We start from the raw sequence: 17,832 nt of genomic DNA on the forward strand, positions 1-17,832 counted from the left end.
AGATAATCAATGCTAATCATTACAATAACATTCCATGTTTCCAATTTGATATGGTAGAATGTTAAAATACACTATAACCAGATATTAGGTATCTGGTTATAATAGTGTCTTTTAACGGCCCGCTTCTGTCATTTATTATATAGTTTCTCTGTTTTGATAATAAACACTCTTGTGCACCCTGGTGGTAGTATGAATCCCTCAGTGCACTTTCCTGGAGGCTCTGGTGGGGGCTGGAATCCCTTCAGGACCTTATCGTTCCGCACATGCTCCTTTATCACTTTCTTACAGGAACAATTATACCACTGGGCTGAAGCTCTAGTCTCTCACAAATTAGACAGTCTTAAATGTGCAAATTGTAATGTCTCTTTCTGCTCAAGGGCTGTTTTTGTCAGTTTCAAATCTGTGTTTCAATGTTTAAGGGTATTTAGGTATCACACAATTGTAATTTACATGGGTAATGGATAAATAATTGTAAGAAATCACTAATATAACTTTTTTTGTCAAATTCCTAGCCCTTTGTTACGTTAAGTTACTCCTGGGGCTAGTTCCATAAACATAGCCATTATGTTAAGACTGTGTCTTAAGAACTAGTATGAACAACTAGTTTGTATGTAACTTCTAAAAAAAAGTTGTGAATAGTAAAAAAAATTGATGACTAACTTGTTAGACTAGTCTTAGCAGTTCATGCAACTGGCCCCTGATGTTATTCACAAATGTTTCTTGCCTTTTGTCATTATTACATCAGCCCAAGGGTATGATCTGATCCTGCTTTTAAAACTTGAACTCCTCGCAAAAAAATGACAAAAAAGAGGAAGACTGACAGAAAAAAACTGAAATTCAAACAATTGATTGGAGTCTGATTGACTGTGACCATGGTGCTAGCCTGTGCAGCCGCAAATTAGTATGATTTCTGTTTTTGTGCCTTTTCTCCTTTATTTGAAACCCCCACCCTTTCCTGTCTCTGTGTCTGTATGTTTGCTACCCCCACCCCATCCCCACACTCTCCCAGGTAAGTACATCCTTTCCCCAAACCTGCACTGTCACCATGGCAACCTCTGGCCTTTGACGTCACTTTGCTGCTGTAGCTCAGTGCTTGTGTCCTTATTCTCTCTGTTCTCCGTCTTTCACTCCCTGTGTCTTTCTTTCTCTCTCTCTCTCTGTCTCTCTCTCTCTCTCTCTCTGCTTCGTTTGGCTGGTTATGAGTGGATTAAGCAATTATGTGTCAATCTTCAATGTAGTTTTGATTGTCTTTTTTGTTTCATTCTGATTTGTTCATTTTTTCTGATGTTACTTTTCCTCTGATCTAGGTCTTTTCACAGCTTGTGTATATAAAACGTATGATCAGTAAAAGAAAGTACTATTTCAGGAAATCAAATGGGACATAAACCTCATTTGCATCCAGGTGTGGCCTGTAGCCAGGTAGGAAAGTTGATGAGCAGCTCGGAGAGGGATTAGATCTAGATAAATGGGTGTAAATAGGAGAATATTATGAGACACACTTCGGATCAGGTAGTCAGTGTTGCCGCAGTACTGTGAAAAGATGCAGTGAATGCTGATATCTCCTCCCTCTCTTAAGTACTCCTTCTGGGCAACCCAAATGCCTCTGTCATCTGAGTTAAGAACATGAGTAGGACAGAGCACAATCCATACAGCATTGAGACTTGACTAAAAAGAGTGGGAGGGCAATAACAAGAAAGAAAGAAAGAAAGAAAGAAAGAAAGAAAGAAAGAAAGAAAGAAAGAAAGAAAGAAAGAAAGAAAGAAAGAAAGAAAGAAAGAAAGAAAGAAAGAAAGAAAGAAAGAAAGAAAGAAAGAAAGAAAGAAAGAAAGACATCCTTAAGCAGACCACTGTAGGGACACTGCGGCAAATTCAGTGAAATCTTCAGTCCAACCTTCCCCTCCTTGTTTTCTGTCCCTTGCTTCTTTCAGTGGAAGCTTCTTGTACTTTTTTCAGTGTATGCAGTTCATTACAAAATAAATTGGCAGCAAACTCAAATAGTAAACAATTAAAACTAGCCTTAGTTCATATTGCAAGTCATATTGCAGCACCTGGAATGGCCTTTTAGAGGAGAGCTGCACATGAAGCTGTGAGAATGGCTAGAGTTTGGTTCACTGTAGCTTTCTGGTCTCTTGCACTTGAAGGCAGTCTCTCTAACCCAGCACCCTGTGCTCTAAGCAGGCTGTCCCGTCCCGAGTTTTCTCTTATATCTGAACAAAAGTCTAACCTCTGTCCTATGTGTCTCTCTTTTTGCCTCTCCCCCCCAACCTCATAGGACGAACTGACCCAGTGCCCATCGTCCTCAAATATGACGTCATGGGAATGGGGCGAATGGAAATGGAGGTGACAAGATTGTTGTTTGTGCTTTCTTTTCTTTCTGAATGTTAATTTTAATTTATTCACTTCTAACCTGTGTGTGCACATGTGTGCCCACAGCTGGACTATGCAGAAGATGCCACAGAAAAGCGCCGGGTGTTGGAAGTGGAAAAAGAAGACACAGAGGAACTCCGTCAAAAATACAAGGTGAAATTCTATGACAGCAGGGTTCAATGCCTTTTTCTGTTAGTCTTAAACATCCTATACACATAATTTCTCTTTCCTTACAGTTCTTCCCAATTCCCTTATTTTCCATAGATTAAATGCAATTCTTATCTAGTTAACATTCTGTGAATGTTTGAGATTGATTCTCCACCGTTACTACTCTTGTACGGATACAAAGCTACTCTTGTTCCACTGGAGCTCAACCAAATACAAACAAACATACAAAAACATCATTGAGGATAACTGTGTGTAACTCTCTAAAGCTGTTATAAGATTAAAGGTTATAAGCATTATAATTGATATGTTATTAATCTCCTTCACACAAACTTGGTCTTTCTTGACAAACTATCCTACATGTACAGTACATTATAATGTTCATATACCATTCTCCCAAATGCCGATGTTGCCTATGCAAGCCAGTTTTCTACACCAAATCAACCTAAAGGCTGATTTATACTTCTGTGTCGGACCTACGCTGGAGCCTCTACGCTGTAGACTACGCGTTAGTTTTAATTTATACTTCTGCGTCGTTGTCCGCGTTGTTGCACGCTGAGGGAACATGTGAAACCCGAGGGAGCGGTTCTAGCAGACCAATCACAGCGCTTTCGTCCGCGTAGAATTGATGCGTTGTTACATTTTTGGAGATGTGCACGTCAGGGTACGCCGGTTCAACGCAGAAGTTTCAATTGAGTACGCCAGTTCAATTGAGTTCAACGCAGAAGTTTAAATTGGGCTTAAAGCCCAATTTATACTTCTGCGTCGACCTCCCGCCGTAGCTACGTCGTAGGCTGTGTGTAGCGCGGTTAGCCTACGGTGGACCCTAACGTGCACCTCTCCAAAAATGTAACAACGCGTCAATTCTACGCAGACCGCAAGTGCTGTGATTGGTCTGCTAAAACCCCTCCCTCGGGTATCACATGCTTCCTCTGCATGTGTAATTGCACGTCAACGCGGACAACGACGCAGAAACATAAATGAAAACCGATGCGAAGTCTACAATTGGGCCTTAATTCCAATTAATGTTTTATGATTTGTTCTGTTTTGTAGGATTATGCGGAGAAGGAAAAAGCTATTGCCAAAGCTTTAGAGGAACTGAGGGCCAATTTCTACTGTGAACTGTGTGATAAGCAATACCAGAAACATCAGGAGTTTGACAATCACATCAACTCCTACGATCATGCACACAAGCAGGTAGTAGAGATTCACATAGGCATGACTGTACTGAACAACATTTAAACATGCCATAATTTTCTTAACATTCAACATGTCTTTTTCACATGTGCAGCTGCAGCTCATAACATTTTCATTAAGTTCTTATTCCTCTCTGTCTAATCCAATAGAGACTGAAGGAGCTGAAGCAGAGAGAGTTTGCTCGAAATGTGTCCTCTCGTTCCAAAAAAGATTGCAGAAAACAGGAGAGGATGCTTCGGCGGCTTCATGAACTGGCCGAACAGAGGAAACAGCAAGAATAGTAAGTAAAATTCTGAGTCTGTCTTCTAATCTTGTTTTTTGGAAGTGTTGCCAGTCATAGCACAGGGTCTCATTCTTTTATTTATTTTGCAGTGTCGCTGGTAGTGGACCTATGTTTAAGACCACCACAGTGGCAGTAGATGGAGAAAAGGGGGAAGACTCCATGGATGGTGTGCCTATGACAGTGGATACCAACACAGAGGCTATTGAAGATAAGGGAATCTGTAGTGTTAGTGATCAAGACTCCCCTAGAACAGGCCCTACCATCAGCTTTGGGTTTAACAAGACTAGTTCTTCTCCAACACCCTCTGGAGGCTCACAGGCTCCCAAAGTCAGTGTATCCTTCTCTTTTGCTAAGAAAGCCCCAGTCAAACTTGAGACAGTTGCAGCTTTCTTTGCAGACCATGGTGAAGAGACAGTGGAAGGAGAAGAAGGTCAGGAAGAGGGAGGAGAAAAGACTGAAGGAGATGACGTATGTGTGGCATCTACCACTGATATTCCCCAAGCAGGAGGTAGTGGTGGAGGAGGAGGAGGCGGCGATGGCGTAGTTGGAGGAGGTGGTGGAGGGGTGGGTGAGGGTGAAGAAGAGCAGTCACAACCAGATGATGGAGCAGCCCTGGCCTCTACTTTGAACAAGCTGAAGATGATGATGAAAAAGGAGGAAGGTTACTCTGGACAGGAGCCACAGTATTACCATTATGTACCTCCTGCACATTGTCGGGTCAAGCCCCATTTCCAGTTTCTGCTTTTCATGAAGGCTACAGACCAGTGTGATAGCAAGGAGGAGGAGGAGGATGGAGCGAAAGATGAGAAGGAAGCAGCAGGTAACGCTGGAGAGCAAGTCAGCAGCTGCACATCTGAAAAAGACACTGAGAATGAACCTACACAGGCCCTAAACACAAATCCCTCTTCCATATCAGCTGAAGTGAAGACAGTGGAAGAATCAGGTAATACGGCTGCAGGGCAAAGTGATACAGCAGTAGTAGTTGGCACGTACCAACCAGCTGATAACAAGCAAGGGATATCAGAGTCTCCAGACACAGGTCCACGCATGGCAACTGGGCCTTTCTTTCCTGTGCTAAGTAAGGATGAAAGCACTACCTTGCAATGGCCTTCTGAATTGTTGGAATTTACCAAGGCTCAGCCATCTCTCTCCTACAGTTGTAATCCTCTTTACTTTGACTTCAAACTGTCAAGAAACAAAGGAAACTGGGCAAGCAAAAACAGCAAACCTGCCAAGGCAGTTAGCACTGATGGACAAGAGGGGTCTAAGCCTGAAAACACAGACAGTACTCCTGACACTACTGGAGAGACTGCTACAACGGTTGCAGGACCCAGTACTGTTCAAAAAGAACAATCATCCTTAAAAGAGGGTGGTGCTGAGAGAAAGAACAATGAGCAGAAATTACAAAGTAATGAAGATGTGTCTGCAGGGTCTAAGAAAAAGAAAAAGAAGAAGAAACACAAGAAGTCAAGCAAGCATTCCAAGCGTAAAGAAAAAGCAGCAGTGGAAGGGGAGTTAGAGAATGAGACACCAGGAGAGAAAACAAAAAAGAAGAAGAAACATAAAAGAAAGAAAAGCAAAAATAAACCACGTGGCACTGATGAAATTGAAGCAGAGGGAGGTGGAAGTAAGGAAAAAGAGAAAGACAAGGATGACAAAGATGGAGTGTCCACTGCTCAGTCATCAGAAATAAGCACGTCCCTTGAGGGAGGAAAGAGAAAACGGTCCCACAAAATGGCTCAGTTGTCTGGAGTTGAGGAAAGCAGTGCGGGAAAGCCTAGCGCTAAAGAGGAACACAATGGTACTAAACGTCTTAAATCTGACACCAACACACCTGCTGCTTCCTGCTCTGCCTCAGCCCAAAAGAGCTTAAGTGGAGGTCGACCTCCAAGCAGTGACAGTGAGGAAGATGGTGGATCATCCTCTCAACGTTCACGACCAGCTCGCCGTCGCTCCACACCACAACGCGAGCAGCGCAGACACCGCAGTGATGATTCTGGACGATCACGTAGTAGGTCATCACGTCGAGGAGACCACAACCATAGACGCCACAGAGGTCAAAAGTCACGCAGTCGATCCTACTCAAGTAGCTCAGAGCGTTCCTCAGCAGGGAGCAGTGCTTACAGTCGCCGTAGCCGTAGCTACTCAGACAGTTACAGTGACTACAGTGATGAAAAACGTCGCCACAGATCAAGAATACCCTCCTCAGACTCAGATTATGAGAGGCGTGATAGTGGGCGATCTCACAGGCGGCATTACTCCTCCTCCTCTTCAGAGGAAGACTCGCGTTCACGTTCACGCTCACACAGCCGCAGGAAACATCATCGGCGGAGACACCAACGGAGCAGTAGTCGCAGCTCCAGTCGTAGTAGCAGGAGTAGCAGCGCCCGTTCCTACAGACGTAGCAGCTACAGTCGCAGCCGTAGCTCTGCCAGTCGTTCATCTATCTCCACCAAGGGCTCTCCACATCGACATGGTCACAGCCGGCGATCTGACAGCTCAACACAGCGACGGGATTTTAACCGATCCAGAATCTACCGTTCCCAATCTCCTAGGTCCTCTTCCCGCACACATACCCGAAACAGCAACTCTTCATCGGCACAAGGAACTAGAAGTGGTGGTGGAGCTTCCTCAAAGGAGGGTGGAGGTGCTGCAGAACATCGAAATTCATTCACAGCTCGACAACTCTTGGAGAAAATCCAATCTAGAAAAGGAGGGGATGAATCTGGTACTGGCACTAAGACAGGCATCAAGATCAAGGACCCTCCACAGGGATACTTTGGGCCCAAGCTCCCCCCTGCCCTTGGAAACAAAAGTATGTTGTCTCTTTTTGGCAAGCTCCAAGCAGGAAAGAAGCCACCATTTCTTCCTCTTACACGTTTAACTGAGGGCGCAAAGTCTGAACAGGGGAAAAATTCTGATAGTAATGAAGTAATCCTGGTAGAACCCATTCGTGAGTTTCCCCCACCTCCTCCTCCACCTCAGCCACCAGTTCAACAACAGCAACCACAACAACAAAAGCAGCCATTGGAAGAGGCTGTATCAAATGCTGCAGTGTCCGAGGAGACCAGACATGCGCCCTCAGACCCTCCAGCCCTCCATGAGTCTCAGCCACAATATGAACAGGATCCAGGAATGATGATGTCGCAATACCAAGGTGAGCAAATACAAGACTCCAGTAACCCCATGTTGGACGGGCATCTAATGGGGCCCGACATGGGACCGCAGCCTACTATGCACGCCTACCCTGGTTACCCCCCTCCCACAATGGAGGATGGGGACATGGGCATGGAAGCTGAAGAGGATGGTCTTGCACCATTAGAAAGTCAACCAATCACCTTTACCCCAGAGGAAATGGAGAAATACAGCAAGTTACAGCAAGCAGCTCAACAGCACATTCAACAGCAACTGTTGGCCAAGCAGGTGAAGAGCTTCCCCTCAGCTGCAGCTGCTGCAGCTGCAGCTAACTTGGCAGCAGCGGCTAACCTTGCCCCTGCACCGCCGCCACCACCAGCTGCACTGCAGCCTATGCACATCCAGCAACCCTCAGTTTCTGCAGCTTCTGCTACCTCTATTACCACAGTACAGCATGCCATCCTGCAGCACCACGCTGCTGCCATGGGCCTTCATCCTCATACCCAACATCATCATCATCACCACCCTGCCCATGCCCAGCTAGCCCAGGTGCACCACATACCTCAACATCATCTAACCCCTATCTCCTTGTCACCACTGGGCCATTCTTTGGGCCATTCACTGGGTCACTCTTTAGGACACACTGGCCTGATTCCAGCCCACCACACTGCCTTCCTTTCAGGCCAACCAATACATATTATACCAGCCTCTGCCCTTCATCACACCCCTCTTGCTCTACACCATTTCCCCCATGCCCTCTACCCAACGCTCTTTGCCCCTCGGCCAGCCTCTGCTGCGGCAGCAGCTGCCCTACAGCTACACCCACTTCTGCATCCTATTTTTGCAGGGCAGGACCTTCAGCACCCTCCAAACCATGGCTCCTGAATATCGGCTCCTCTCAAAGGGAGGGCCTGGCCAAGCAGCGTGTAAGGCTGAAGAGTTTTAGCTAATGGGTGGCACAGTCTGGCGACCCATAGTCCTCTTCTGTCCTCTACGTCCTTAGGGTGACCTCAACAGGGCTGTTTAAGAGTGCATTTAAATTGAGGACAGAATAAGATCTTGTCTGCCTTTTGAGATTGTAATGTTATGAAATTGTATGTCCTGAACCAGGAGCTAGGATGGCTGTTTGAGGTATGTAACACCATATATATACATGTATAAATATTCCCCCAAGGAGTATGAGTTGGTTTATAGGCCAAGACATAGCTCGTACAACTAGGAAACCACTGCTGGCGTATTGTTTCATTTTGTGTGGTGTCAATTTTTTCCCCATTTTTCTGATATGTTTCTTGTATCCAGAAGCTCTCTTGCTGAAGCCATAATCAAAATCTTTGTTGTGGGCTTTTAGCGTGGTTGTATACAGATGGTAATGGGTGGTCTTTAAGGGTCACTTTTGGAGACTTGATTTTCTGTGTACTAAGCATTCATGAAAGTTGCAGAGTTTATGAACTAACTGATACAATATGCAAAGATACAATTAAGCCTGCTATTCAAAAACCAGGCTGTGAAAAACTGACGATTGGTTTGCTGTAGGATTATCATAATATTTGGTAATTTTCAGATCATACCAATTATCAAAAACCATTGTACTATACTCTGATCAAAGGGTATCAAAAAACATGAACAAGATGATTAAAATAAAAGCCATACTCAGCACTGAACAGTGTTAAGCTATTTTTGCTGATTGGTTGTAAATCAATATAAATTATTTGAAAATAGTGGATGAAACAGACATCACACATGTTGATGTCAAAAGTTTTTATAATGTCACAGGCTGTTGAAACTGTATAACAAGTTACACTTTGGGATTTGAAGGTTCCCATCCCTTATTGAAATTGTGAAATCTTGCACTGAAAAGATGTACATTGAGATGCGATTTTTGCATCTTGTAACAACTGTATGATTGTAGTATTCTGCAATAATTTTTATTTCTATTTGATTTTAAATTATTTTCTTTGGAAAATGTTTTCTTTCTGTACACTTAGTTAAATGTAAATAAAGTTAACGTAGTGAAACTGTAAAATAAAGGTTTGTAACACCCATTTAAAAATGCTAATAAAAAAATAATGACATTAAAAACGTGGGGGAAAAACTTATGTAAACATGATCAGGGCTGGTACTACAGAGGTTAGGAGTGTGTTTGAACTGTGGAGGGACAGCAGAATGTGGCTAAACTGTTTGGTGACGTACTGTAAATGGCAGCAATGACATTAGCTTTTTTTAATTCCTCAATGCATCAGCAAATAAAGACTTTGACTTGTAATTCTGGTGTACAGGTGTGATTATTATAATATTATTATCCATGTTTATATGAGTTATTACTAAAATCTTTTTCGTAGAACCAGCTGCAAGCCATCAGAAAGTGGCAATAAGTGAGACAAATTGCAAGGTCACCTGTGCCTGAATTTGACTTCATTGGGGAAAATAAATAAGCTCTGGTATACGTAGAAATAACCTGATAAAATGGCAGTCTTTGTTTAGCCAGTCACATGACAATAAAAGTAGCCTATGCGTATCCTCACCCACTAAGAAAGGTTCTACTGGCCGTGTACTGATTAATAACCTTTTGTCAATGTTACTAGCCAAACAAACTAAGGCATTTAAAATGTTGTACTAAAAGTGCTTGAACTATTTATGAACACTATGATCAAAACCACCAAAAAAGATCCCCTTCTGGGATGGATTACCTTACTATGGAAACCTTATAAATTAACTTGAACTTGTAACACTGCTTTCTTTATTGTAGGTAGATTTTAGTGATATATTTACTTGAGGGTTTGGCAAAATAGGCCCTAATTTATCACCCCAATGAAGTTCACCCAAATGACACTAGTTGTCACTGTTGGATGGTACTTCACTTGCCTTAGATTGGCTTTAGTCCAACGCCGAGTCTTGATGCAAAGTTTTCACCAGAAACCATAGAGGAAGTAATATTCTATGTTAAATATGAAGATCTTTCAATTACAAATGCTGCCTGCTTGTCAGATTATGGAGGCAGGTTTTTAATACCTTAAAATGTGTTTGAGCAAATATAAGCACTAAACACATTTGTTACATATCTTCTTTCTAATCCTCAAGTCTGTAAATTTGTGACTATAGTAGAAAAAAACTGCAGGTGAGTTTTTTTTTTTCTACTTTCACAACATTTATATCTCATTTTCACACACACACACACAAAAAAGCATAATTATTGAGCATTATTATGAACAAATAATTAAAATAAAGTAACTAGCAATTAAGCCTATATCAGGAACTGATGTCACATTATGGTATCTTTTTCGTCTTGGTCAACAAACCTGTCAGCAGTGGCAAAAACATAAATGTTGTGACTGTTCCAGGGGGACATTGTTGGGGATTATGCTGCAGGGGTCCTGAGCATGTGTGAATGTGTACACACAGAGCGTCAAGATCCATGCAGCAGATGTCCAATAAGACGTCTCATTTCCTGTTTGCCAGGGGCTGTGGCTTCTGCTTAGATCCAGGCGAAGACAGTTTAACCGTATGAAACAAGTTTTACATTTGAGGGCAGCTGGATGTATATGGATGATGAGTTTATAGCACAAAAATGCCTAAGAATCTCTATTTACAGGTTTGAAGTGTTAGAAATACAGTACAGTACAAAACCAACACAGCACTGAATGACCAAACATTTTTGGGTTTGTTCTCCAAAAGATGGCGATGAAAATCCAGATAACAGACCAATCCTCTAAACAATGTTAAAAGTACATTTTAATGACTATTTGACTGATCTTTTAAGTTCAGACTAGCAGAGCAATGTTTAAACTGCTTATTTGAGAGTCAGCTGAGCCGAAAGTTATGAAAGGATTCAATCTTTCAAAGTACTGTAGATGAAGAAAGAATAGACCAAAAAAAAAAAAGATTTGTGAAGATGAGACTGACAGTCATCCTGCAAAGAAGCAGTTGTGTGATTTCCTTTAGCACACCTCTGCAATTTTTATAGATGTGATGCAAGTGGGATGAAAACCGGAATGAGCCACTGACGTGATCAAGGTCGCCTAAAGTTGGGAAAGTTCAACTAAGGTATTTAACCGCCAGGAACATGACAAAGCAAGTAGCGAGCATTCCAGCCATCATGATGAACTTGTCCTGCGTTGCTCGCTTCTCAATCAAACGCATGACCGTGTTCGACAAACCCAACATGTTTGCGACATCCAACATCTTTTTATGTGTACCCTAAAAAAGGAGAGAGAGGGAGAGAAGGTGTAAGATGTAACCAAGAATCTGCAGTTTTCTGAATAGCGTTTTTTTAACACGGTGACCAACAGAGACATTCATTCACTCAGTAAAACATCAGAAGTACACATCACCCCCGTCATTTCCCCCAAACCACAGTCAGAGACGGTCTCTCACGCTCTGTGATAATCAGACGAGCTTCAGGAAGAACACATACTCCTCCCTGGAAACACACTGTCAGCATCTAAATGCGCATGCATGACCTCAAACCAGTGTTGTTATCAATGTTAACTAAAACATTTTCATTCATTGACCGGGATCCTACATGATTTCCATTTGAAAAATTCCATACTTTTCCAGTCTCAAATTTCAGACCATATTTAACATAAATGGTTCATAGAGCATTATATTTCAGCATATAGTACAGTAATCTGTAATATTTTTCTTTTCTTTTTTTTCCATTGGTTTTCTCAAAGTGATAACATGCGCTTACATGATAAGAAGAAACCTCAAACACTTTATAACCTGCATATATTCACCTCTGCATCAGTTTGATGCTGTACATGAGGTTGGATGTTGCAGGATCACCTAACAGCAAAAATACAGTCCGTTTTAGATGATCGTTTGCTTTGTTGCTGGTTTGAGAGGCACACGCACATTCATTTAGCGAAGTTCAAAAGAGACTCGCTTATGGTAAAAGACAAACAGTTTTGCGTAATGAAAATGTGTGCCTTCAATTCATTCGTGTTAAGACGATCACTAAACTTTCGCCATGAAAACTCTCTGCTTGTATGATACTTTTATTTTTATAGAAATTATTATTTTTCAATATTTTTCCATACTTATCCAGACCTGGAAATTATTCCAATCAAATTCCAAACTGCGTAGGAACACTGCATTGAAATAAAGCTGATATAAAATAATATAATAATTAGAAATGTTGCCTTGGCCACAAACTGAAATAAAATAAGTTTAAGTTAAAATACTAAAACTAAGAAATAATATAATGAAAATAGAAATAAAAAAAATTATAAAATCAACAAATTTACTAAAACAGCTCAAATTAAAAGCTACTAATATAATAGTATATAAATAATGCCAAAATATCACTGCCTAAAACGGTTATGATTCAATTTTAAATGGATCAATAGATCTATTATTTTTCCTTAATCTTGTGAACACTTCATTTGGCTGTCATTAAACTGTATTATTATCAGCAATCAGTCAAGCACTATTTGAAATGTTTAGAAACACCCTGATAAGAGGACGAAAAAATAAATTCCCCTTCCTGGTCTCCAAATGCAATCCGCCCTGCATTCTGTGTCACACAGACCTTAAGTGTGCTCCTCTGGTCTCTCAGGCCGTTTAGGATGCTGGAGCCTGAGCCCAGCAGGTCGTCCATTCCTCTGTGAGCGTTTTGTAGACTGCTACTAAACTGCAGGGTTTCATCAATAGGGATGGAGGTGTCTGGATCCTACACAAAAAACACGGTCAAAATCATGCCTTCTTTGTAGTGTGATGTACGTTTATAGACTGATGAGTGATAGTGAAAGAGTTTGGGAAACTATGCAGAAGGCGGCGTGTGTGGTCTACTGACGTTTGTTGTGAAGCTTCGACTCATGAGGTCCTCTCTTTCTCTCTCTTGAGCCTCGCGAGCGTAACGTCTGTGCTGGAAGTTCCTCAGGGCTGTCTGAAGATGCTGCACATCATACTTTAACTGATCAACACGCCTACCGAAAGAAAAACACACTGAGTGTCTTTTGGACCACACAGCAGCCCGCAGGTATTGTCTGGTGATGCAACAGTTGTAGAGTACCTGCTCATTTAAGCATAAAGAGGTTTCGCTTTTAGTAACGGCTACAAATGTATTTCTTTTCACAATTTATTTACAACATTTAGGACTCAACAGTAAGGATGATACAAAGGCTCAGGGCTAGTATAAGAAATTTTCAGGCCAGTTATTGGAAATGTGTCAAGCTATAATTGAAAATTAATCTAAAAAAAAAAAAAAAAAGTGGTATAATTAATTTATAACTATTTATATTTAGAGATTGTGTATGTATTTACATGGGTTTTTTAAATTGCATTGCTAAAAATGTATTAATTTAAAAAAATTATGAAAATACCATTAAAATTAATAATAATAATAATAATAAATCACACAGCTAAAAGTAACATTTATTTTTAATAAATTAAAAATTGTTATGCAATCATTAGCATATATTTATATATATATATATATATATATATATATATATATATATATATATACACTGTATATATACACATATATATATATATATATATATACACTGTATATATACACATATATATATATATATATATATATATATAATTCAATAAATATACTAAATATATATATTTTTTTTTAATAATACATTTTCATTTATTACATTTAATTTCTTTATATATATTTGTAACTATTTAAAAAAATTCTAAAATGTATTGATTTTGTTGTAGGGCCAATAATAATATGCGCAGGACAAAACCAATCTGAACTAATGGGCTGACTAAACCAACAGACAAAATCCTTATACTGTTCAGCTGTTTTGACCAAATGCAGAAAAACATTTATGTATTAGAACACATATAGGTCTAACAATCACTTAAATAACAGAAGTGTCTGAAGCTCCTTCCATTAAAACTAGGATTCCCATTGATTAGGCCAACTTACCAACATTAGCCTGGTTTCATGCACACACAATGTGAGACTTCAGGAAGTGTCTGTACGATATTCAGTGTTTTGTGAGGGAGTGTAACAGGTGTGTTGGCCTCAGGTGTTTGTGCAGTGTTGTGCACCAACATTGCACAGGAATGCTGGTGATGATGTGACTGCAGACGGAATGTTTTCACTGGATCCCACTGCCCGTGGCACGCACACAACACAAACACTCCTAACCTTCATCACCACACATTATTCTTCATTTGGCAGTGGCTTTCTTATTCAAAGCAACTTACATTATGTATTTACTACAGGGACAATCTTCCCAGAGCAACTTGCCTTGTCATGGTGCGGTAGCTTATGAATCTCCTGATCTTTGAACCTGCAACGTTGAGGTAGTCATCCAACCAACAGTCCTATAGTCCAGCTTCCACTTACTCACAACATACTGGACTGCTATCAGTCTGTGCTTATTGATTAAAGATCAAATTGGAATCTAATTTAATCTTCTGACAGGAAGGATATTTTGCTCTAGTTGGCAATTCTCCAGAAAGCAACCTCTGATCAAGATGAGGACTGGATTCAAGAAGGCACTAGTGGATATTTTTACTCATGCACTCACAGTTTGGCATTTTGGCGGCGGTTTGGTGGCTCTTTACTGGCTAGTATCTCGAGTCGCTCCAGCTGATTAAAGATCTGATCAATTCTGGCTTGAAGTTCATTCTCAAATACTGCAAGAAACACAAGCATCAGAAAATATAAGTACACAAATAACAATCATATCAGGAACATAAAGTACTTCACATACTTTACCATTCAAGTTGGGGCTGGTTTGCTCACCAAGGCTGCTTTTATTTGATCAAAAATACAGTAAAAATAATACTGTGAACTATTATTACTATTTAAAATGACTTTTCTTTACTTATCTTTATTTATTTTAAAGTGTAATTTATTCCTGTGACGATAAAGCTGAATTTTCAGCATCATTAGTCTTCAGTGTCACATGATTCTATAGAAATCATTCTAATATGATGATTTGCTGCTTCAGAAACATTTCTTATTATCATCAATGTTGAAAACAGTTGTGCTGATTAATTTTGTAGAAAACTTTTTTTTTTTTTTTTTTTGAAAAATAGAATAGAAAATTAAAATAGAACATGTAAATGTTATGTAACAATAAATATCTAGATGCCAATTTACATCAATTTAATGCATGCTTGCTGAATAAAATGATTAATTTCTAATATTTTATAGTGGATATTCAAATAAATGATGAAACAATGAGTAAAAGAAATTGTAAGTGTGTGTGTGATAACGATATATGGCAGATTTTTAAATTCTATATTATTAAACAAAACACTAAAATCTACAATTAGCCATTTTAAATGCTACAAGTGTAAATACATGAAAATGTAGCACTAAGTTGCAATGAGTTAAAATAAGTAACAGGTACAGATGGAATCAAGCATTGACATGCAGATCCACAGATCGGGAATGAGTGCAGCTTCCTTGGAGAGAACCACAGACTGGTGGGAAAGTTTTATCACACAGGCAGTCTCCCCTGACCCCCACCCACTGAGACAATGCAATCTCACAGTCGCTCTCACACAGACAAACGTATGCATATGTTACGCGTCCTTCCCGCCTATGACATCTCATATGATGTCATCAGTATGGGTAGGAGACGGTTATCTCATTCAGACTAACCACAGAGCCACAATACCACCTCAAACACACACACAAACCATACCACTCCACACTTCTCCATGCCCCCCACCCCATCACTCCTCCCTGTCCTTCCTGCCGTGGCACCAGCCTGGCTCTCTTCATGAGCTCCACCTCCAAAGAACAATCAGGTGGTCAGTGGCACCACAATGACTTTGCCTGCTGCTCGAAGACTGGACCCAGTTTAAATGTGCTTTCACATCTAGGTTATCCGATCACAAGAGGAAAATACTGGTGTGAATGGGGTCAATACATTTTTGCGAAGAGGTTGTGGAAAACACACGTAACCACACAACTTTTAGAGTTAAATGTTATTTGGTACGCAGGTGTAAACCAGGCCTAGGACTGGTTATATATCACATTATTATAACTGGTGTTACCTGGCACGCTTTCTCAGTTCTTTAATATGTTACAAGAGAATAAAGATGAGAATTTATGTAGTGATTAAATATATACAAAAAATGGGCATGGTTATGGGCATTGCCACAGAAACTAATTTCTGAGTGCAGGACCATCAAACAGCTCAGAGTAGGAAGATACACACACAAAAAAAAAAAAGAGTTGTCTCATGACATTAAAAATTGGTCAGAACATTTTTTTGTTTTACGGTAAGTGTAGTGCAAAAATATTGACATTCTGGTTCAATAAATACCCATGGATCAGTCTGGTACAGCCTATACGACACCTGTTATATACTTTGCCATGTCCGGATTTAAAAGTCAATTTTCAAAGCAAAAAAAATTCATAATGTTAATGTTTATACTATCTTCATGTCTTTTAGTCACATTTAGCAGTTAAGATTCTGCTTTATATTGTATTTATATATATCGCTGTTGTACATGAGTACACCATATGTATCAGGCAGACACATTACCAATCGAGGATAAGGAAGGAGCTTTTAGGTGAAATTCATATTCATAAACCCCACTACCGAGCTCTGACTATCATAATGTTTAAGAGTATGCGTCTTATTTGTATCCTATTGTCTCAGTGGGACTGAGGATCTGTTTTCGTTCTATTGTAAGCATTAAGCAAGCACACACACACACACACACACACACACACACACAAACTGACTTACAGTGGACTGACTGTCGATCTGTTGTCTCCAGTCGTCCCATCTGAGACTGAACCTCCTGAATTTGTCTGGAAGTGAAAGACACGGATGTGTGAGAAGAGAGAGAGGGTTAAACACACTGTACATTATTCACTGGTGTTAGAAACATTAGGGGATTTTAGGTTCATGGATGTGAACCAATCTATCTAGTGTGACGTCTCTGCTGTCAGACAGATGATAGCATGATCTACAGTTTAACCTCACTTTTGGCACACTAAACAGCTAAAAAGACCATAATTAAGCATAATAATAATAATACCAAAAAAATATTAGATTCATAAACAGGAAGAAAACAGAGAAAGCAAAGCAACATCTTCATCATTTAGGCTAACCGATACTGTCAGACCAAAGCAGCTTGTCACATTACTATACAATAGATTTCAAAGAGCCTTTTATTTGTTACATGTTGTAGTGCTACCGAAGTTATGAAATCGTTCGGCATTTAATAGCTCTGTTTACTGTTAAGCCAGCTAAGTTAATTTATTTCAAAATTATCAGCAGAATGAACAAACTCACTTATTGGTCTGATGGTAAAGCATCTCCATCTTCAGAGACGGTTCAAGGCGCCACCAAAAACACGGTAAAAAAACACAGAAAAAGAAAAAAGCCTCTAATCGAAAGTTATGCAATGTTTTGTCATCCGTTTCGTTTAGTTTCACATATCGCTATCAAGCATACACGTCACCAAGAAAAAGGACCTCTTTTAGGCGCCCTCTCAACCGCCTGACTGTAAAAACACTGCTATACGAGAGAACAGCGCCAGCTGTGGCGGATGGGCGGATGGTATTCACCATCGTATTATTCATTAATTCATTAATTCAATTATAGTGCAACAGACCAAACCAGGTCAAATTACATTCAGAACTACAATCATATAGCCTAGGCCTAGGCTAAACAAAGAAAACATTTTCCCATATGGAAATATGACTGAAGAATAGTCCTGATATAGCCTATATTTTAATCTCT

General features: G+C 40.2%; 2 protein-coding genes across 10 annotated transcripts in view; one reads left to right on the forward strand and one right to left on the reverse strand.

Moving 5' to 3' along the window:
• Positions 1-9,410, forward strand: part of gpatch8 (G patch domain containing 8) — a 65,806-nt gene extending 56,396 nt beyond the window's left edge. For all 9 annotated transcript variants that reach the window (XM_056240972.1, XM_056240980.1, XM_056240976.1 and 6 more), the window contains 5 exons: positions 2,273-2,340; positions 2,434-2,520; positions 3,586-3,729; positions 3,879-4,009; positions 4,102-9,410. In XM_056240972.1, coding sequence (XP_056096947.1) covers positions 2,273-2,340; positions 2,434-2,520; positions 3,586-3,729; positions 3,879-4,009; positions 4,102-8,032 — 4,361 coding nt within the window. In that variant the 3' untranslated portion in view covers positions 8,033-9,410. The remainder of the gene's footprint in view (positions 1-2,272; positions 2,341-2,433; positions 2,521-3,585; positions 3,730-3,878; positions 4,010-4,101) is intronic.
• A 1,689-nt stretch (positions 9,411-11,099) lies between these two features.
• On the reverse strand, positions 11,100-17,555 carry gosr2 (golgi SNAP receptor complex member 2). Its single transcript, XM_056241015.1, has 6 exons — positions 17,383-17,555; positions 16,831-16,895; positions 14,647-14,755; positions 12,939-13,071; positions 12,675-12,815; positions 11,100-11,341 (listed from the first exon to the last, which is right to left on the reverse strand). The coding sequence occupies exons 1-6, from the start codon at positions 17,409-17,411 to the stop codon at positions 11,180-11,182; spliced, it is 639 nt and encodes a 212-aa protein (XP_056096990.1). The 5' UTR covers positions 17,412-17,555; the 3' UTR covers positions 11,100-11,179.
• Between the last annotated feature and the right edge of the window lie 277 nt (positions 17,556-17,832).

This window comes from Rhinichthys klamathensis, unplaced genomic scaffold (assembly GCF_029890125.1).
Source record: "Rhinichthys klamathensis goyatoka isolate OS25496 unplaced genomic scaffold, OSU_Roscu_1.1 h1tg000626l_1, whole genome shotgun sequence".
NCBI classification, from domain to species: domain Eukaryota; kingdom Metazoa; phylum Chordata; class Actinopteri; order Cypriniformes; family Leuciscidae; genus Rhinichthys; species Rhinichthys klamathensis.

Coding starts and splice junctions, on each gene's coding strand:
- gosr2 (XM_056241015.1), bottom strand. CDS start 17,411: ATGGAGATGCTTTACCATCAGACCAATAA. Junction 13,072..14,646: donor CGCCGCCAAAATGCCAAACT/GTGAGTGCATGA, acceptor TTCTTTCGGTAG/GCGTGTTGATCAGTTAAAGT. Junction 11,342..12,674: donor ACCAGAGGAGCACACTTAAG/GTCTGTGTGACA, acceptor CTCCTTTTTTAG/GGTACACATAAAAAGATGTT.